Raw genomic sequence first — 23158 nt, 5'->3', positions numbered from 1 at the left:
TGGTTATTCAACAATTATTTGCTGAACGAATGAATAAACTGTAATTTCCTCAAGGGCAGGAACCATATTAAAAATAATAATCAATCAGTATTAATTAAATGCATGACCAGTAAATGAAGGTCACCGACTAAGGTAACTATCAAAAATATAATGATGTGTGCGATATAAGAAAAGGGGAACTGAAGAACGATGAAAATGGTAGTTTGAAAACTACAGATTGAACCTCATAATCATACATGAAATACAACCAGTTTCGATTTCTCAATTCTGTCTGTTAAAGAAAAGCAACATCCTCAGACAGTGATCTGTGCATGTTTTCTAAAAAATCCTGCACAACGTCTTAAAATCTTTGTTAGAGCTAAACTCACCAGAAAAAAAGAAAAATCCCCAATCCCAAATCCAAAACAGTTAAAGGATGGTGTGAGGGTCAATATCAGGGTGTAAGCTCTAACCAAAAACAATGGCAACAAATAACTCCAGTGATTCTATACATAACGTCTTCATTTTCTCATGAAGAAATGTTGTAGACACTTCTTTACTAGATGTAACCAAGAGAATAAGATTCAACAGACATCGTATCTCCTCATTCTTGGATGCCTCGTTGGCTAAAAATTAAGAAGAGAATGGACTGTGGGCTGACAGAAACACCACTTCTCAAAACTATTTTAGTTAGGACTGACTTGCAAAGTATTAAGGCATATAATTTCCCAGAAAAAAGCAGGAACATAGCTTCACATGACATCTATACAATTTGTTTTATGAACTATGTGACCCACAACCTTAGTCTCTAATTATCTTGTAATTCCAGGAAAACAAAGGATGACACACACACATTTTTTTGTCAACCAAAGTATTACATATCGTGAAATGTTACTAGTTAAATACATAGCCTTTTATATGCCATCAAATCTTCAAATGGTAATGCACCAAATCTGTTTACTTACTAATACAAGCAGCAGGACAATGTCAGGGTTATCACAAGCACAGGCAATGTGCATCGGTGTCCAAAAGTCTTCATCCTGATGGTTGACATTGACCCCTCTGTCAATCAGGATCTCTGCAATGAAGGCATTATCATACCGAGCACACTGAAAGAAAGAAGGAAAAAAAAAAGAAATATATTTCAAACTATGATAAGGTTTATTGCAAATGGCCATGAATAAAAGCCCCTGGCATTCTAGAGGTTGGGAGATGGGGCTAAGGCGGAAAGAATGTATTCACGTTCTCCAGCAAACCTAAGGGGCATATGGAAGATTCAAGGGGAAAATTGCATCCATACACAGTAGAAAGAAAAATAAGAAAATAAGGACAGACATTAGGATGGGGGAAAACTTTCACTATGTGGGTCCTCTTCATTTGCAGATAAGATTATCAAAAAATCTTGGACAATTTACCAAGATTTTCTTTCTGAAATACAGATTTCATCATATGATGCTTCTGGCTTTAAAATGTACAGAGTTTGTCACTGACAGAAGAATAAAGCTTTTTGTTTTGTCAAAAACAAATACAATACTATATTGCCTCCGAGGCAGACATGGCCCTCCATGATCCTTTCAAATTCATCGTCCATCAACCTCAAATGCAGCCTTCACACCAGGTGCATAAGACAACTTAAAACTCCACAATATCATCTTTTAACAGCAAACTGTTGTAATTTTGAAATCTTCTCACATAAATTTTAATCACTGTGTAATACTCTATTTTACAGAAATTTTGTAGTCTACTAAATGAAACTCTCCAGGAAACTGTTTTGCTCTTTTTATTGACTATTTATAGGCAAAACTCATAAAAACATTATAAGTCAGGACTAGCTTCATGGGTGCATGATCTCAGCAGTCATGCTTAGATGGGTCCTGCTCTGGGTTTAATGCTCTATTGCATCGTGAATTTCTGGTAAATTTTGAAGAGCCCCACATATTCATTTTGCCCTGGACCTTATAAATTATCTGGTCTATAGAAGTCTAATTTTTTTATATTTATATCTATAAGGCTACAGTAATATCAAGTGGATATTAGTTAATTAGTTTAAAGAAGGACTTAAGCCAATAAATTAGCTAAATATCATATCAGCGAAATTTATGGGTTGAAAGATATATGTTTTTTATAAGATTTGGATGCAGAAAACAAATTTCCATCCCAAAAGAAAGAGTAATCACCACCACCAGAAGTATACGGTCATGTCAACTTATGAATCTATCCACTGGGTAGGAGAATTTCAAAAAATCACTGGAGGACTTTCCTCATGAGTAACAGGGATGCGATTTACATCCCTGCCTGAACCAACTGAAACAAAAACAAAACCACTTAGACAAAATAGAACTTCTGAGAGCTGGGGAGAAAAGGAGGCTGTCACTCCAGCTCACGGCCTTGAGGGAGTTCCCAAGCTGCAGCACAGGGAGAATCTATGTCACCCAGGGCCACATAAGAGGGGACTGAACTGAAAGTCCAGAGACCGTGCTGGCCCACGTGCACAGGACAGAGACACAGAGAGGACAGAGCTGCAGAGAGAACGTCAAAGATCTGCGGAAGCCCCCTCAAGGACACAGGCGAGTCATGATCAGCTCCTGCACCCTAGGAAACTACCCAAGGCCAGGGACAGAGCCCTCTGAAAAGGAAGAGGAGTCGGAGCTCATGAACTGCCATAAATAGTGTCTGGTTTGGCAGCCAGATTGGAAACCTAACTGACGGTGGCCTTGGGCGGAGCACCGGACACGGCTTGCTTCAGTGCAGAGGTAGAAGGGGAGCTATGGGCCCTGGGCTGAATGCTACTCTACTCCCACCTAGGAGTATCAAATTCAAGTTCTGAAATGATCGTGCTGTTTCCAAAAACTTCAATGCCCCCCGCCCCTAACACAGTTTAAGATTATTTACAGAAACACAAAAATATTCAGTACCCAACAAGGCAAAATTCACTATGTCTACCATCCAAGAAGAAACGACCACATATATAAGAAAGCAGGCAAAGAGAACCCAAAAGGAGAAAGAACGATCCGTGGGGAACCAGCTCACAAGTGATTCACCTAATGGAGGAGCAAATCTGCGTGCTGAACTGTTAGGATAACTATAGTCCATATGTTCAAGAAACTGGGAAACCTTTGAACATCGTAAGCAGAGACATGGAAGAGGGCAATAAGACTCAAATTTTCCTCCTGAAGATGAGAACTACCACGGCCAGATGAAAACTCTACCAGTGAATGGAATCAACAACAGACAGGATGTCGTGGAAGACAAGACAGGTGAACCAGTAACAGATTACACAAAGGGGCTAGGGGCAAAAAATCACTTTAACTAAGTGGACGGAGGAAATCTAAGTGAGTGAGCCGTAGGAAATCTCCAGACGGGAACCACACAGACCGCCATGGGACTATGTGGATCGATTTATGTTTTTCCTTCTTATTTAATTCTCATTAAAATTAGTAATTAGAAGATAACCCAATTGTTAACTGATATTTCACAGAAAGAAAGAAGAAAAGAAGGAGGGAGGGAAGGAAGGAAGGAAGGAAGGAAGGAAGGAAGGAAGGAAGGAAGGAAGGAAGGAAGGGAGGGAGGGAGGGAGGGAGGGAGGGTGGGAGGGAGGGAGGGAGGAAGAAAGAAAGAAAGAAAATATGTATGAATTGTGGTTCACAAGCACAATACAGTCATGGAAAAACATTCATATCTTCCTCCATTACCCGGTGGCCTCAAGAACGTAGTCAGTGCAATGCACAATCATGACGCACATCCCATATGAAGGGATTGGCATCCCATCAGTATCGGGATGCGTGGAAGCATGTGGGGGCAGTGGCCGACGTGAACTCTGAGATATTAGTTTCGGCTCTGAACCAAGATCTCTGCATCTGTGATGTACCGGGTCGTGTGCAATAGTAATGAAGATGGTATGAGCCACGGCCCCATCGACAGTGGTTGCAGGTTTGGATACAACTACTAATAAGATGTGGATCGGAGTGTAAAGGCTCAATAAATAGGTTTTAGAATTGGGGCCTGGATCCAATTTATTTTAGGAAATTCACATGCAGGTAATTCCTATTCTGTTCTCTTTATCATTTTGATAACTCACTGTATAATCAACAGTGATGCGACCCCCTCCCTCCACGTGTCTGTCAGATACCCTCAACCTCTGGTATGCGGCTCCTCGGGAGTCTGCATTTGCAATTCAGAGATACCTACAGTTTGGCTTTTCTGTGTCTTTTACCAAAAAAGACTTAATGAGATACAGTATTGAAAATTATATGAGCCCCTCTCAAGCAAGGTAATTTTTAGATTCACATTTCCATGGATCATGAATAATAATTTGACAGCAATAAATAGCTTCTAATCACACTTGTCTGAAAAGATTACGATGGTTGAACATTCCCGTTACAATGTTCTTACAACATCATTGTTAGGTAGTAAACCTAATTCTCACTAGAAAGAATTTTCTTCAAGGTAGCAAATCCTCCTCCCTATTCAGGCTCTGTTCATCGCTTCAGCCAGTTTCCAGCAACAGCCTGGAGCACCAAGAAGGTGGCTGAACCACCGCTCGGTCACCTTCAGAGAGCTCTGACTCCAGTAGTCCCTCCAGCCAGCTGGCTGGAGCGAGGTCTCCGCCTCCCCGGCCCCCTTCCCCTGCCTCTCCAAGCTCCAGGCAGGGCTGGCTGCATAAGATGTGGGACCCAGTGCAAAAGGAAACAGTGAGGCCCCTTATTCAAAAACTGCTAAGAGTTTCAAGATGGTGACAGCAGAACATGAAAGCAAGCAGGGGCCCCATGGGGCAGGGAGCACTGAGTGACTGCGTGGACCACGTGCCCAGGAAGCCTTCCCTGAACTGCCAAACCTCTCAACCAGCCTGGCCCCAACCAGGTCACTCAAGGCCACACGCTGCACTTCTTTCCACCCAACCTCTGGAACCTAGTCCATTCCAAATAAACTCTGTCAATGTCCAAGGAACCTCAATGGGAATCTATCTCTTTGGAAGCACCATCTCTCGCAAAGCCTTCTTCAGTGTAGGGAAATTTTTCTCCTCTCCGGCCCTGGAAAGGCTTGGCTATTTTCTGAACTTACTGTTTCTTTTTTTTTTTTTTTTAAGCTTTATGCCCAACATGGGGCTTGAACTCATGACCCTGAGATCAAGAATCGCAGGCTCCACCAACTAAACCAGCGGGACGCCCCTTAGCTTATTGATTCTTCCAGAATCATTGCCTGTTCACCTTCAGGTGCTTCTTTCTAAGACTCACTCTATCCTTACAACTACCCCTCTTCTCCCAATCGGGTCACTCTCCTCTTTCATCAAAGTTAGGGACTAGGATCATTGCTGTCCCCAAAGTCTGAGGACATCAGCAACACTGGGTTGCCCACCCTCTCTGAAAGCGTGAAGTGGCTCAAGCCCAGGACCCCACACACCTCCACCATGTTTTACTTGAGTTACGACCCGCTGGCTTACTGCCGCCAAGACTGGCTCCATTAATACTTAGCTAAGTACTAAGTCCCAATACCACAGCTCGTGATGACGAAAACATCACGTTCTCCCTCCTAACGCATACCGAGAGAGCACCAGGGCAAGTAGCCCCTTCCTCCGAGACTGTTTATTGAGATGCCCAGGGTTAGTGACAAGGAACACTCTCCACACTATGTCTGTGGTCCACAGCTTCACGGGGACACATGCTTCGGCTCTCTGGAACTGTTTCTAAACAAAGGTAATATTTCACGATGTTCAAACCCACTATGATATGTATTACTGATTTGGCTGGAAAGACCCAAGAAACCAGAGAAACCAAATAACAAATACAATTTTAAACTTACAATGTTCTTTCTTCTCTCTACATCTTATCATAAGGGATATTTTATGTATTTTAGTCCTTCTGGTTGGCTAATGAGTATGTCCCGAGCAACCCTGAAATCCATCACTCAGAAAATCAAAAGATTTCTACAAACACTGAATTCACTCATTCATGGTTCATATATGACAGTTATCTTTTGCAAGGTTTTTTAAAATTTTTATTTATTTTGAATTTTTTTTAATGTTTGTTTATTTTTGAGAGAGAGCAAGACAGAGAATGAGCAGGTAAGGGGCAGAGAGAGACACACACACAGAATCTGAAGCAGGCTCCAGGCTCCAAGCTCTAAGCTGACAGCACAGAGCCTGATGTGGGGCTCGAACTCACAAACTGATGACCTGAGCTGAAGTCGGAAGCTTAACCAACTGAGCCACCCAGGAGCCCCAACAAGTTTTTTTTTTTTTCTTAAACATGATTTGGATATGCTGCGATAATAGCTTTCTCAATGTCTATTACATTTTCAGTGCACACTTCCCTTTTTACTCCTCTGTGTTTATTTCAAGGCCACCGGGGCAGAGGAGACAAGCAAAAAGTTACCAGGACAACATCCAATTTGATCCAGATACAGTTATGGAGTAGACATCATGTGCTAAGCATAGGTCTACTATTAAACAATTTATGTCTGGACTCTCTGGAAGCGGTGGGGGGAGGGGAAGCAATATGATTTATACAATCAATTCCTTTTCATCACTGTCCATTTTTCCTGTATTATATTTATGGGTTCTCAGCAGTTCACAACATTTCTACAACCAGACACTGATGGACAGAAACAAAGACAGAGACACGTAGAGACAGAGAGACACACACATAGAGATTTCTATCCATAGCAAAATGAATTTGAATTTGTTGCAATTTTTAAAATTTTTAAAATCTCTCTAGAACTTCCATATGGCCCTTGTACAGAACACCAATCCCACTGGCCAGCCCTTCCAGTCAGTGCCTGGATCTGCACAAAATCATGTCTACTTCTCTGCCACTATCTCACACTGAAGGATCACACTCGTTATATGGTCTTAAACATACTTCTCATCATTTTTGCTTTTCATGTACAGATGGTCTCCAACTTACCATGGTTCAACTTAATGATTTTTTGACGTTACAAAGGTATGAACGAATTTTGAATTTGGATCACATCTAGGGCTGGCGACACGCAGTTCACCCTCTCGTGCTGCTGAGCCGCAGATGTAGACACATCGCCATGAACAAAGACCATGACCACCAAGGTCAGGACCACCGTGGTCTCAGGACCACCAAGGTCCTGACAACCATTCTGCACCCATGTAACCTTCTGTGTGTGTTGCGTTCAGTGAAGAATTTAGTAAATTACATGAGAGAGTCAACATTTTATTGTAAATGAGCTTTGTGTTCAATGATTTTTGCCCAACTGCAGGCTAATATCCATGTTTGGAGCACATATAAGACGGCTGAGGCTCATCTATCGTGTTCAGTAGGTTAGACGTATTAAATGCATTTTTGACTTAATGATATCTTCAACTTCCATGGTTTATCCAGACATAACCCCACCATAAGTCAAAGAAGATCCGTAGTTTCTCTCTGGTAAACACTTGTGCCACAGATCACCTTGCCATACAGAAACTATCCAGAACATTCGGAGTTCACTTATGGTTATTATTGCCCTTGCCTTCCAAACACACATATCTTCCAGCCAATTGAACCCAAACTCTAATTATAAAACCGACTATTACCAAGGAGATTCAGATGTACCACTGATGCATTTCCAGAAATCTTTAAATCCTAAGAAAACTTTTATCCTTTTGTGTGAATGTACACCCTGCTCCTTCGGCTGCAACATTGGTTTGCTTCACTTTGAATCACCAAAATTTTATCAGGCAACACTCTAGTCCAGCCAGTGTGCTTGGAAATGCACATGCAAAGTTTAATGACATAGTAACTTGGGAAACAGACAACCCACTTAAATGAGATTGAGGGTGTTCAGAACATTCTAAGGAGTCACGGTGGGGGTACCTAACAGCCTGAATAGAACTGGACACTCCCATATGGGATACTCAGCATAGGATCTGAGTCTTGAAGGATTGGGGGGGGGAGGTATGGGGTGAGACATTCATAATCCATTAATTATTCACTGAAATCTACCACGTGCCCAGTGCTGTGCCAAGCCAGAGATGGTATTATGAACTAGATATTGTCCCCAGTCACTAGCCAAATTCAAGAGGGTAATCCAGTCAAAAAAGAAGTATGATAGGGAAGTCCAGTGAGCTTTGGGGGCCATCTGAGAGAAGCACCCCAAAGTAGGAAGCAGCATGAACAATCTGAAGAATGAAAATAGCTCTTTGGGGGAATTACATGTCATATGACATGGGAAAGCCTTTCTGAGCATGTGAGTTTCAGGCTGAGAACTCTCTCAGGGAAACCTTTCTGGGGGCAAGTGCCAGTTGGAAAGGCTCTGTCTGACCAGTGCTCTCAATGCTGGTCAACTGGGATTTTTCTCAGAGGGATTCACAGATCAAAGACATCTGTAAAGAATTCCTCACCCATCTGCCTTCACTCTGTCATGAAAAATTCTGATTCATTATAAACTGGGTTCTACTGTTGAAGAGAGAAAACAAAACAATTATCTCACTGGTAACTTCACTAGTGAATTTTTTAGAATTTGCTATTGAATCAACCAGTCCTATGTGGTATATTTGCTCAAAAAAGGAAAACCCACTCCCCTTAGTTTCTGGTGGCCTTCTGAGAAAAGCGACGAGGTGTACTTTTCTCCCCTAAGTCATGCATGCAGGCGGTCCAAATAAAAATATACCCCCCACCCCGTGCAGATCAAGGTTATGATTTTCATTCAAGATTCAGATGGATACTGTATTAATGGTTAAACACCCTGGACTTGGGCTTTCCAGTTATGGATGCCATGATTCTCATGGACAAAAAAGATGTTGGGTTCTACAAAGCACAGTCCGGTCAGAAATTTGAATCTTGGGGCACCTGGGTGGCTCAGTCGGTTAACTGTCCAACTTCCGCTCAAGTCACGATCTCACAGTTCATGAGTTCGAGCCCCACATCGGGCTCTGTGCTGACAGCTCGGAGCCTGGCGCCTGCTTTGTATTCTGTCTCTCTCTCACTGGTCCTCCCCCACTCACACTCAGTCTCTCTCTGTCTCTCATAAGTAACTAAAACATTAAAAATAATTTGAATCTTAATTACATCCTTGGACAAATTTAAAGAAGTCATGGTTTCCAGGCAACAGACACTCTACTTCTTATTTTTCCGCACTTTCTAGCATCATCCTCAGACTGCATAAGGGTTGGGCTCTCCTGCTCATTGACATCATGGTCTTGCGTCCATCTTGCTCATTCAATTGCCTCTGCTTCCTGTTGTACCTTCCTGTACCAATGTCCCCTATTCCTCATGACCCAAGAAACTCCCGGGACAAGCCCCTGGAGAGGGCAGAGTTTCTTCTGCTATGGTTCATTTTCTTGCTAGTATTCAGACTTACTGCTTTTGCCCTTTACCTTCCAGGAAAGCAAAGGAGGGTGAGGTTACATGGTCCATGCCCAGACGCTCTGGAGTGGGTAGGCAGGGCAGAGCATAGACAACTTCCACACATCTATCCACCGTGTTTGCTCTTTAATGCCTAGATCAGTTTTATCATAAAATCTTTCTGGGGGCCCCTGGGTGGCTCAGTCAGTTAAGCGTCCGGCTTTGGCTCAGGCCACGATCTCAGGGTTTGGGAGTTTGAGCCCCGCATTAGGCTCCGTGCTGATGGCTTGGAGACTGGAACCTATTTCAGATTCTGTGTCTCCCTCTCTGTGTCCCTCCCTTACTCAAGATCTGTCTCTGTCTCAAAACTAAATAAACATTAAAAAATAAAAAATAAATCAAATAAAATCTGGGACACCTGGAGGACTCAGTCTGTTAAGCGTCCGACTTCAGCTCAGGTCATGATTTCATGGCTCATGGGTTCGAGCCCCGTGCCGAGCTCTGTGCTGACAGCTCGGAGCCTGGAACCTGCTTGAGAGTCTGCGTCTCTCCCCTCTCTGCCCCTTCCCTGCTCATGTTCTGTCTCTCCCTCTCTCAATAATAAATAAGTGTTAAAAAATTTTTTTTAATTCTAAAATAAAATCTTTCTTTAGACGTTTCCTCTACAGTCCTAATATTCTGACTCCTTTCAAAATATACTATTTTGTCTTCAATTTAAAAGATACTAAGATGCTGAACAGCTGCTCCTATAGTTATTTTCTAATTACTGTCCCTTCTTCCAACTCCTGAAACATGAAACATACGTATAGTGACGTCCAATGAACTGCCAGCTCAGCCACCAGACTTTCTCATAAGGAGCAGAAAGTGATTAAAATTTAACCCCTAATAAAAATGCCGCCATAACCACTTTGATTAATCTCTTTTATTATACGAAACACACATGCTAATTATTTTAAATGATCAAGCAATATGTAAAAATATAGTGTAAAAATGAAAAGACTTTATCTCCTTTCCCCAACCTGAGTCACTTAAAAATTTTTATCTCTAGCCATCAAGGTTTTCTCTGCTTTTGAAAAAGATTCTTTCTTTCTTGTCTCATCTATCTGACTGTACTAAATATACTACACTCTAACCTACTTTCGGTATTTCCCAACATGTCGTGAACATATTTCTGTATCTGTTGTGGCTCAATATTTTTGATACCTACCTGATGTCCACTGTGCAAAGACCTGTCTTTAAGTGAAACTAGAATCCGCCAGGTCAAAGGAAGAGTATTTCCTATTTCTAACATTTCATTTAAGAGTCACTGGGGTCTGCTTCTATCACAGTACAACATTAAAAGAATTTGAATTTCACACCCCATTCAAGAGGGTTTGGTTACCATCAGGACCTCCTTCTCAAGAGTTCATTTATTAGAGGCCAGAACATAAAATCCTGGATAGTGTTTTAGCAAAACCTACGTGATTCTGTTTCCAAATCTATAAATATAATTTATTTTTTAAGTTTATTTCATTTATTTTGAGTGAGAGAGAGAGACAGAGCACGAGTAGCGGAGGGGCAGAGAGAGAGCGGAAGAGAGTCACACACACACACACACACACACACACACACACAGAATCCTAAGCAGGCTTTGAGCCCTCAGCACAGAGATGGATGTGGGACTCGAATTCACAAACCCTGAGATCATGACCTGAGCTGAAATCAAGAGTCAGATGTTTAAGTGACTGAGCCACCCAGGCACTCCCATGATTTCTTCTAGAGAGTTAAATCTGAGTTTTCATCTATACTGCCCTCCTGAGATTAAATCCCTGGGTTCAGATACAGTTAGTTACCTGCTGTCATTATTTCCTCTTGGTCTTTCATAGGATCTGACACTTATCATATGTTTGATAGGTTAATTATTTAATGAAGGGTAAGTAAACAAGCTAATTGGAGGTTATCGGCTGAAAATGTTCAAAGAAGATAAAACTAAAGATTTTATATGATAGAATATACTAAAACCTTCCCCTCAAATCTTTACCGGTAATTTGATGGGATTTGTTCATCTCCAGCATCAAAGTTCTCCTGGCACTTCTAAGAGAAATGTACCGAAATCTACATTTGGAATCAGGAACTCAGGAAGGAATGACTGAGTTAAACAAACAAAACTCTGCAAGTCTCCACCGCTTATTCTCGGTGGCCCACACAAACATATGCTGCCTTTTTCCCAAAGGCGTTGATCGAAGCATCTATAATTAGGGCTTCGCTGCTGATAACACACCAGGCTTCCTAAGGCAGGACGCCCCCAAGGTGGGGCGAACAGCAGAGGTGCCGCTTGACATTTCAGATGCCTAAATTGCCTTGTTCAGTACCTACGGCATGTTGACACCCTGTAATTTTCTCTCTCTGGCAACCCGCAATTTTTCATTTGCTTTTATTTACTTGGGAACCCCAGGAAAAAGGGACTCGGCACCGAGCCCGCGGTCTTTCGGCTGTCACCGGGTTCCCGCACACACACTCCTCCTCCACCTGCCCTTTATCTGAGGCTCACAGCTCTGCCCAACGGTATAGAAGCGCCACATACGTGCACCGAGTGGGAAATTAACGCAGCGTTCCCCTCTACCTTATCGCTCCAAACTGCTCATTTCTTCTTCCTTCTGATTCCACCATTTCTGAATCTTTATACTCTGTGACCTGGGCCTCAAATAACTAACGTCACATTGGCCGAAGAGATCCTCATGTCCTTGGAGCCCATGCACGCATTCAGTCATTCATTCATTCATGGATAATGGATCAAGTATTTCCTATACATCACACACCAAGGATATGGAAATATCTAAGATAGTCACGGGTTTTGAAATTTCGTTCTAGCAGAGAGAAAAGGCATATCATCCATCAATTACAACCCACCATGACAAGATGAGTAGAAGCCAGGACTGTGGGCTAGGAGATCTTGGGTAAAAGAGTAATTAAGTCTGATCAGGAGGGTCAGCAAAGGTGTCGGAATGTTCTCCCCAGGCAGGCGTGGCCTCCTTATCTTCCTCCTTCAGGGTCCTCTGCTTGCCCCTCTCCGGGGTCTTCTCTACTCAGTGTTTTTTTCTCTCTCCCTCAGAAAACTCAATTCCATATGGGCACAGAATGTGTTCTGAATCTTCACACCCCCAGTATCTATCACAGCATCAGATATTAGGTAAGTAGTTAACGCATTAGCTTTCCTACTCAACAAACCTGCTGAGGACCTTCCGAGTGCTGGGCACTCCGCACTCCAGGCCCTGCAGATAAAACAGCAGATGGGGGGGGGGGGGACATGGAGGAGGGCACTTGTGGGGATGGGCACTGGGTGTTATATGGAAACCAACTTGACAATAAACTATTTGTAAAAAAAATAAAAATAAAAATAAAGTGATACCGTAAGAAAAAAAACAAAACAAAACAGCAGATGAGAGGCTAGCCCAGGGCCTGCGCTGAGGGGGCGCACAGTCTAATAAACAGAACATACCGGCGCGGGTCTGCTCTCTGTATGGGGGCACCAGAAAGAAGCCAGCGGCCAGATGAAAGTCCAGGAGGTCGGGGAGCCACGCGGGGACGCACTGCATCCTCCAGGGCAGGCCGGGAAAGGCTGTGGCTGAGAGGACTTCTGAGCAGGGACCCAAAGCAGATGAAGGCATGGGCCGCGTGGACACCTGCGGAGCCACGTTCCGGGGGGGAACGGATGGGAGAGGGGAGCGCCGGGCAGGAACACCATGGGCACGGCAAGGGGCCAGGCGAACAGAGGGGAGTGGCGGGGGCCACAGTGGGGGCAGGTCACAGGATGGCTCTACGGGGGACTTTGCGTTTTTCTCTGGGCGGAAAGGAAAGCGTCTGGAGTATTCTGAGGCCAGACGCTGACCGGGCTTCTGCGTGGGAGCAGACTGCGGGGTGTGCGAGGAGGGTCGTGGAGATGAGAATCGACGCTGCTCGCCAGGGAAGGGATGACGGTTTAGGAGAGGGTGGCAGTGGTCCCGGGGAAGGGGGCAGTGGCATCTGGCTGTGTGTAAAATGTCCAGAAAGCAACCCTGATTTGCCGATCGCTAGGATGCACTTTCATGGGCTCGCGACGCTCAAATGCATTATATCCATAAAGAAGTGGTGTTTCTTTCTCGTCCTTCCAAAGACGCGCACTCAGTAACCATGCATTCTTGGCACTATTAACAATGAATTGACATGATTTGTTTACAGAAAAGTGCTTCCAGCAGCTGAATTAGAATAATGGTGTGTCCTCTGAAAACATAATGAGCACCTTGCGGGGACCCCTGGGGAACACATGTGGCGAGAACACTGTATTTGTCCTCAGAGGCCAGAGGTGAAGCGCTGTCCCATCAGCTACTGTGTGAACCTGGCCAAACGGTTTCATTCTTCTGTTTCTTAGTTTCCAACCAGGAAGCTCATATAGGTACATTCCCAACCACACTGAGAATAATAAATCAATTTATATGAAAATGCATCATAAATAATACAATATAATGTATATATTGATCAATATCTAACATCACAAAGGCCCTCTGTGGCTTTAAAGTTATTTTCACATCTATTTGATCATCACGATGCATGCAGTGATGTATCTACATCACAATAAATACTCCGAGCACAAGAGCCCAAATAATATGTTCATTTCACAGATGGGAAAAATAAGCCTCTGTGGGCTTCAGGATCTCCTCAGGTTTAATGAAAGGAGTACGTGTGCATGAAGTTACACATGAGAGAAAAGACCAGAAGTGTCATGTGACCTATTTCCTGCTTATCTTTCCGTGGGCGACATAGAGGCAGGAGGAGACGCTCCCAAGGAAAGAAAGTAGAGCCTGGCCTGGTGTCTTCTGAACATGCCAATCACTGCACCTCCCGGCAGAGAGAGAATCGTGTCTGCCAAGAGGAGAATGTTGGTCTCGGGAGAGCTGTTAGCACGTCCTCGCCTAGGACGACTCCTTCCTCGTCGTCAGACCTGGGACCCAGGGCCTAACGAGGCACAGCTCTGAGACACATCACACAAGCCACATAGTGATCCGAGCGTGAAATGGAGAGATTTCCAAACCGAAGCACTCCAGAGAAGGAAAAAGTAGTCTGGAAATCTGTCTCCGTCAACGCTGGAGAGAAAGAGTTCACATTTCTTCTACAGACTGCCTGCTGTCAGTATTCTGAGATGCTGTTCTGTTCTGCTGTGTCCGTAAGCGGCTTGTTTGTGCCCCAGGTACCCTGAGCCTTTGGTAGGGACAAGTTTCTCTTGTATGCACCGGCTCTCAGCCTAGGCTGCAAATTCGAATCAGCTGGGGGAGCTCAGAATCGCTGCAGCCCAGAAATATTAAACCAGAAGCTCCAGCCACGGGGCTAGGGTTGGGAAGCAGGTGTCGGCATATTACGGCTCCAGGGCGATTCCAACGTTCAGTCAGAGCTGAGAACCCGTGCCGAGCCTGGAAGTTTCCGGCTGTTTGATGCATCACCTCCTTTGACATGGTTCTCTGTACTGCGAAGAAATACAGCTGATCTCTGACCTTGGTAGATGATCCTAAGTTGGGTTTTTCATGTTATGTTAATTTTGACATTTCTCAAAATGAAGTCTTAATCATTAAATGAGTCCTAAAGACCACTAAATTGAATCCTTTTATCTAATCTTTAGCTGAATCAGGAAAAATTTCTTGCCCGGGGGGTGTCTGGGTGGCTCAGTCGGTTGGGCGTCCAACTTCAGCTCAGGTCATGATCGGTTGTGGGTTCGTGGGTTTGAGCCTCATGTCTGGCTCTGTGCTGCCAGCTCAGAGCCTGGAGCCTGCTTCAGATTCTGTGTCTCCCTCTCTCTCTGACCCTCCCCTGATCACAGTGCCCCCCCCCTCAGAAATAAATAAAACACTAAAAAAAAAAAATTCTTGCCCAGGAACCTAATATTCTTTTGTCTACATAATTATCTGTTTGTTGATTCACTTATTCAGTGCTTTGTCTCCAGAAGAATGGAGGTAAGCTTCATTCACATTATATGAACCTGGTCACAAGCACAGTATGAGAAGCTGACCACAGCAACAGAGACAACTTATAGAAGCTAAAGAATGATTGCCTAGTAGTTTACAGTGGATACAATACCATCTACTTCTTTTTCTACAGATTCTTCTTTAGGGCAGAAGTTCTGATTCCAGGTATCAAAAATTAATTACAAACTTCAACGTAGTCGTAAGTAAACGCTGCAGGTCAATGTCCAAGCCTGATCATTTGGAAACGTCATGCTTTGACCATCCTCTGGCAGAGGTACACTTGGCATCTGAGTTTGGAGCCACATATGATCCCCGGTCCTACGTTCCTCCTCCTCCCCCCGCCAGCTCCCCAGGCCCACCCGGGCCATACGGTTCTCACCAGATGGAGCAGGGACCCTCCTGAAGAAACGGGGGTGTGCGGATCCGCGCCCTCCTTCAGGAGCCGGAGCGCTGCAGGATGGAAAGAGAAGGTGGTCAGAGCGCGTCTTTCATCCAAACCATGAACACAAAACCTGTACCAGTTTGTTCATATCTAAAAGGCAAACAGCCATAGAAGCCAAAGAAGATGCACTGATCGTCATCTGACCTTAACTTTGTGTATGTAGGACTGGGGGCGTCTACCTGCACATGCAGACTTATTCCTCTATGTGTCTGTAGAATTTCCTATTACAGCTGTGCAAATTATTCAGAAAGAGGGACACATCTTTAAACATTTATTTACTTAAATTCAAGTTAGGTAACACACAGTGTAGTCTTGGCTTCAGGAGTAGAACCCAGGGATTCATCACATACATACGACACCCAGTGCTCGTCCCAACAAGTGCCCTGCTTAGTGCCCATCCCCCGTCTAGCCCCCCCTCCCCCGCCCTCCAGCAACCCTGTTCGCTCTCTGTAGTTAAGTCTCTTTTGGTTTGCCTCCCCCTCTGTTTTCATCTTAATTTTCCTCCCCTTCCCCTATGCTCATCTGTTTTCTTTCTTAAATTCCACATATGACTGACATCGTATGATATTTATCTTTCTCCGCCTGACTTATCTCATTTAGTGCAATACAGTCTAGTTCCATCCACGTTGTTGCAAACGGCAAGACTTCGTTCTTTTTGATCCCCAAGTAATACTTCCCTGTAGATAGATACCAATTCTTCTTCATCTGTTCACTAGTCGGTGGACGTTTGGGCTCTTCCCATACTTTGGCCATTGTTGCTAGCGCTGCTATAAACACTGGGTGCGTGTGCCCCTTCGAAACAGCACACCTGAATCCTTTGGATAAATACCTAGTAGTGCAATTGCTGGGTCATACGGCAGTTCTACTTTTAATTTTTTGAGGATCCTCCATACTGTTTTCCAGAAAGGGGAGCACACTTTTACAGTTTATTGTTTCAGAGTGTCTAGTCTGCACACCCTCTATAGGGCAAAATAATAAAAAGAAATTCACTAGGCTCATGGAGGCACTGGTTCAGTTAACTTAATTTTTTAATCTCATTAGGACCCAGTGGCTTAAAACAAAGTTTATACTTTGCATGTTAACCTTCCCTTCACGAGAGCATCTTGGTAGTGTGTCCATCATTCTCAAGAAGCACTATGGGACAAGGCCATTTCTATCTAAATTAATAATGATGGGCCTCCGAGGGGCTCAGTTGGCTAAGCATCCGATTTTGGCTCAGGTCATGATCTTGTGGGCCGTGGGTTCGAGCCCCGTGTCGGGCTCTGTGCTGACAGCTAAGAGCCTGGATCTTGCTTCGGATTCTGCGTCTCCCTCTCTCTCTCTGCCCCTCTCCTGCTCGCACTCTGTCTCTCTCTCTCTCTCAAAAATAAATAAAACATTAAAAAATTTAAAAAGAATAATGCCAAATAGGTCAAAATGGATGCCAATTATCACACTAAATGCACAGTTGGAAGGTGACCTGTGTTTCCATTTAACAGCAAAGGTGAATTCGTTAGTACAGGGAGCACCACATGCATAAGGAGATGGTTACAGCCTCTGCTTCTTACACGGGCTCCAGGACCAGCCTCGCAGGAAGGCTCATCACTTCTCCAAAGCTCTATCGTGGTTTCTGCAGTTAATAGCAGTATCATGGTCTTTATAAAAAGCCATTAATGCATTTTCCACAAAAACTATAATTAAAGCAACAGTGACTCTTTTTTCCATTGCAACACGGAACTGTATTAAATGGCTCAGATTCAAACTCATGCCTCACTGCACACACTGTCTTTTTCCATTAAGCTTCTGTGCAGTCTGGAGTGTTACTTGGATGTACCTTCTTCACTATGGCACCCCAGCTCTTTACGTGCCGCCATCTTCCCCAAAGCTAACTGCACATCATAAGGGGCGCCAACGGGTCCCGGTGGACACGGCTACTCCAGCAGCCCCCTCTCCAGGAAGGCCGTCTCCTTGATGGCATGTGCAGTGGAGGTGAACAGGGAGGCAGAACAGCCCATCCAAAATGAGGGTAACGTGGTGACAGCAGAGGCCACCCACACCCAGCCCCTCCAGACAGCCCTTTCGGAAATCTGAGTGCCTTTGTCCAAATGTCTCTTCCCAGGGAAGTCAGACACACTCCTGGGCTTGCTCCACGGTGGCCACACGTGGCTACTGCAACCTGCGCCCGTTCGCGCCCGCCCTCACCCTGGGAACATCCTCAGTAGCAGAATCTCCACACCCGTTCCCCTTCCAAATGGCCTCCCCCTGATGAGGCTCTTTCTCCAGTTAAGGATTTAATTCTTCTCCTAACACAAATTCTCTCAGTGTGGGTAGTTTGTAACAACAACACTGTCCAAGACCGCTGTCATACGGGATGGGGCGTAACCTGACGTCTCGGGGTGCATCCATTTGCTTGCTTTGGCATCCTCCCCCTCGGCCATCAGGAGGACATCTAGAAAGGTGAGCCCTTTGCCTTTCCTGTCCTCACTGTATTTCTAGGCGCTGTCCTGCTGCATGGTATGCAGATGCCCCTTGCCCCCGTTTCTGGCTCTCTCTATGCACACGAATCATACACAGACACACCTTCTGCTCCCTCACATCTTCTTACCCTTAATTTTTTAAATGTTCATCTATTTTTGCGAGGGAGATAAAGAGAGGAATAGGGGAGGGACAGAGAGAGACAGAGACAGAGAGAATCCCAAGAAGGCTCCGTTCCACACCATCAACACCGAGCCCAATGTGGGGCTTGAACTCAGGAACCATGAAATCACGACCTGAGCTGAAATCAAGAGTCAGGCCCTTAACCAAATGCGCCACCCAGGCGCTCCTTCTTACCCTTAATTTTGAAAAGCCCATTGCCAACAACAGAAAGTGAATTAAATATGTGTAGCAATGCTTTCCTCAGAAGATGAATAGCACTTTTACCCAAATGTTTATTTTTTAGCAAATGAAATTATTCATCTTGAATTAACTAGTATCTATAGAGTGCTTTTACGGTTTTTACAGCCAAGCTCTTGCGCTACAAATACAGTATGAGGCAGATTATATTAGTTACAACATGTGTAAAATGCTGTCAGATTTCTGAGTCGAAGTCACCCTGCATGTGTGCGGTGAACTACACATAATAGGAGCCGCTGATACACTGGCCTTGGGGTTCCACAGACCTGGCTATGAGGCCGGGCCCCGACGGGAGAATGACTGAGTCCTCTGTGTCTCGGGGTCCCATCAGACCAAAATAACACACAGTCGTTGGACTCAGGTCATGGGGGCCCTGAGAGAATGGAAGGGGGCTACGGTACATGTTCATCGCGCCCCTCGGCACTGGGTACCAAACTCCATGTGATTCCTATTAGTATAATTATTCTAAGTCACAAAATCCCACAATAACATATCCTAGAATCCAAAACTTAAGGTCTATTCTCAATTTTCTCAAAACCTCCTGAGTTTTAATTGTCGAATGGAAGCACAGGATATAAAGGACCCCAATTTTGCAGTATTTACATGGGGGATGAGTGTGCGATGAGTGTCAAGCACGAAAGGGGTGATGAGGGCAAGGCAGCAGGCAGTGAGGACTGTGAGCTGGGGAGTGGACGGCTCGGAGGACCATGGCATGGAGGACACTGTACTTCACGCTACAGGATTTGGATACCAGTTTGTGGGCAACAAAGTAGATCATGGGGTTTCAAGCAAAGGATGAAAAGATTCATGAGATAAGTGCAATATGGGCTGAATGTGTGCGTCCTTCCCAAGTTTCTGTGTTGACGCCTCACCCCAAGGTGACCACGTCAGGAGTGGGGCCCCCGGGGGTGATCAGACAGAAATGAGGGAGGTGGTGAGGACAGGGACCCCCAGGTGGGAGCAGCGCCCTTATTCAGGACGAGGCCACAGCTCGCCTCTCTGTCCTGTGGGGACACAGTGAGAAGGAAGCCATCTAGAAACGAGGACGCTGGCCTCAGCAGCGGCCACATCTGCTGGCACCTTGAACTTGCACTTCCCAGCCTCCAGAACTTCAAGAAATAAATGTCCGTTGGTTAAGCCCTTGGTCTATGGTATGTCCGTTATAGCGGCTGCACTAAGATGAGGGGAGGGCAACACAAAGGCTTGAAGGGGTCTCTCGTTCCTACCCTCGGTGTAAACTCTGAATGCAGGGTGCCTGGGTGGCCTTCAGCTCAGGTCATAATCTCATGGTTCATGAGTTCAAGCCCCATGTCGGGCTCGCTGCTGTCGGCACGGAGCCTGGTTCAGATCCTCCGTCCCCCCACCCCTCCTCCACTCGCACTTTCTCTCTCACTAACTCCCTCTCAAAAATAAACATTCAAAACAATAAATAAATAAATTCTGAAAGCAGGTTCAGGCTCAGGCAGTGGGCTGGGAGTCACAGCAGTGAGTGTGCACAGCTTTGTTGTTGAGGGTAGAGAACACACCAGACAGGTGGAGACAGAGTGGGAATTGGAGCCACACAGCAAACAGGGGGGTGTCTATGGGGCACTGACACCACGTCCAGAGAGAGCAGTTTGTGGAGTGCAGAATGTGGATGCGTAATCACAGGAGTGGGGGGGGGCGCAGTGGCATGCTTAGATGGAAGGATGGATGGATGGATGGATGGATGGATGGATGGATGGATGGATGGATGGACAGAGGGAAAGATGGATGGATGGATGGATGGATGGATGGATGGATGGATGGATGGACAGAGGGATGGATGGATGGATGGATGGATGGATGGATGGATACAGGGATGGCTGGAGGAATGGAGGGATGGATGGATGGATGGATGGATGGATGGATAGACAGAGGGATGGATGGATGGATGGATGCAGGGATGGCTGGAGGAATGGAGGGAGGGATGGATGGATGGATGGATGGATGGATGGATGGATGGACGGATGGATAGATGGATGGATGGACAGATGGATGGATGGATGGACAGAGGGATGGAGAGCTGTATAGACAGATACACGTGCATTTACGTGTTTACTATACGTTACTGATACAAAGGCTGTGTAACCCACAACTTAGAAATAATTAAATATACAAGAGTCACTGTTGTAAAATGCCATCTAGACACTGATCTCACAGAATAACTTTGATGATTTTGGTTGAACTCTTGTGTCCACAGCCAGTCTTGGGTATAATTAATGCATGTGACCTTGACAGTTTGGGGGGTGTTTTCACTGACACTGATGAGTAGAGCCAAGGGGGAGTAAAACCTGCTGGCCAAATTGCACTGTGGATTTTGTAAGGCTTTGAATTAAGAATGATTTTTACATTTTCAAAGGGGTGTGTAAGAAAACAAATAAAAAATAAAAAGCAGCCAAAAGATCCAAGAAGAATGAACAACACAGACTTTTTGTGGCCTGTGAAGTTTAGCATATTTTCCATCTGGCCCTTTCCAGAAAGTTCACTGGCTCCCCTGAAGTGTGTCAGAGGTCACTCACTTATCAAGGACCTGACTGACATCTGTGGAAGTAAGACCTGGGTTTTTGGACAAGGTATTATATTTCGTCACATTTTTGGTGCTGACATAACACATTTATTTTTATTTTTTTAATGTTTATTTGTGTGAGAGACTGAGACAGAGCATGAGTGGGGGAGGGGCAGAGAAAGAGGGAGACACAGAATCCCAAGCAGGCTCCAGGCTCTGAGCTGTCAGCACAGAGCCTGACGTGGGGCTCAAACTCATGAACCACGAGATCATGACTGAGCGGAAGTCGGACGGCTTAACCGACTGAGCCACTCAGGCACCCCAGCAACATATTTGTAAGTATAGCCCTGACTGAACACATCCTCCAAAACTTCTTAATTCGACACAAGCAGTAAGACAGTAAACGAAGCCCAGTTTCGTGGTGTAATTCTCCTGTCTCATCAGTCACGTGATGTCCCTGAACCTAGGGTTGGACAGAGGCGGCGTGTCACACAGCACACAGTCATGCGGCATTTCCACCACTCACCGCAACACACGGACGTGACTTCAGGGGTCTAAGTGAGAGAAATATGCAGCGAACTAGTGAGGAAGTGGCGAGGCTTGAGTATTACCCTTGGTTTTACTGCCATCTCCTTAACTGTTCATATACTTTCATTTTTACTGTAGGGTTCATTTCACTGTTGTACAACCAACTGGCAAATTCCTGAAAATGTAATTGTGGGCGCTCGGGGGGGGGGGAGGAGGGTAAACTGAGCATACCACGGGGGGCAGCCCGAGGTCAATAAGGAAGGGGGCCAAGAACATCCAGGAATGAGGCAGTCACAGCACCCGAACGTCCAGAACGTGGTGCCACAGTGACAGACGAGAAAGTCCCACCCCTCCCGATGCAGCCACACAGGAGCGTACGGAGCAGAGGTATGGGGACCATGAGAGCGTATTTTTTCCCTACATAGAATTTGAGCTCTTGTCCCCAAGGGCTGTTTACATTATCAGGTAGGACTGAACTAAACCACGACTGCACGCTAAGTCGGTTGCCCCTGAAGACCCTGGTGGACACTCAGCTATGGACAAAATAAACATGTGTTTCTAATAAATACACACACGTACAAATTGTAGAGTGAGCTAAACTCCAGGTCTCCACGAAGGGCTAAAACCAGACACTGTAACGAACCTAGATACAAAGATATAATGAAGAAAACGCCACTTGCATAATAATTATTTCATAACAAAGAATTTCAAAAAAGGCGAGGGTGCATCTTTTCCAATGCGAACATACGCGGAGCACTTTTCTAAGTACTTGGGGTCTGACAGGCCAAGGATTCTTCAACAAGAAAAGCAGCAGGATAGAGAGTTTCCAAAATCACACCAGGAATTGAGATCCGATGTAATGCCCTCCCATTACTGCTTCTGCGTAAACCTGCCCGAATGTAGGTTAAGACACTTTCTCCAATAAGGCACAGGTTCATGGCAACCTCGCAGTGACAAGAATCAAATCACCAGTCAAGTGAAATGGCAGCGTCTTTCTGTGACAATGAAATCCTGAAATCCGCAGGAAAACAGCCTCAGGAAAAACAGCCATCTGGGGACCAAACAGAATAATGAAGCTGAGGCTTTCTTTTATAGTGTCGCCGCTTGGAACTGATTCAGCATTTATTGTGTATTTGTGGCTTCGTCATCAGGCCGCCACAGAGCTCCGCCGAGATGTCTGGGTGCGGGGCATGATTTGATATTTAAAAAGAATCATTCAAGCTCTAAATCTTCAGCCACAGGGGTACAACATGGATGAAAAGACATCGTAAAAGTCTGCTGAGGAGTTTTCATTGAATATGCAGCTGTCCCCACTCAATGTCCCCACCATCACCAACAATGACCAAACCCAAGAGTCCAACTGGAAATTGGAACCTACTCGGAGTCTCCAGCTATTACTGGGATTTATCCGGGTGGACGCCATACAGTACATATAGGACAAAAACTGGACAGCCACCTGGGGACAGTCACTGCTTTGGGCATCCTGTGAGCTGGTGTGACACCTCACTGAACAGGAACCAGTGATGCTCACGTGATTCTCATGATG

General features: G+C 45.1%; 1 protein-coding gene across 1 annotated transcript in view; it reads right to left on the bottom strand.

The window, feature by feature from the left end:
• The window catches only part of MYO16 (myosin XVI), a 459340-nt gene that overhangs the window by 394538 nt on the left and 41644 nt on the right, over positions 1-23158 (bottom strand). The window contains exons 2-3 of the mRNA XM_039226658.1: positions 15621-15691; positions 945-1088 (exon numbers count right to left, since the gene is read on the bottom strand). Of these exons, the coding sequence (XP_039082589.1) occupies positions 945-1088; positions 15621-15691 (215 nt within the window). The remainder of the gene's footprint in view (positions 1-944; positions 1089-15620; positions 15692-23158) is intronic.

Source organism: Hyaena hyaena, unplaced genomic scaffold, assembly GCF_003009895.1.
Source record: "Hyaena hyaena isolate Hyena2069 unplaced genomic scaffold, ASM300989v1 scaffold_22, whole genome shotgun sequence".
NCBI lineage: Eukaryota > Metazoa > Chordata > Mammalia > Carnivora > Hyaenidae > Hyaena > Hyaena hyaena.
This window is presented reverse-complemented; position numbering and strand designations above follow the sequence as displayed.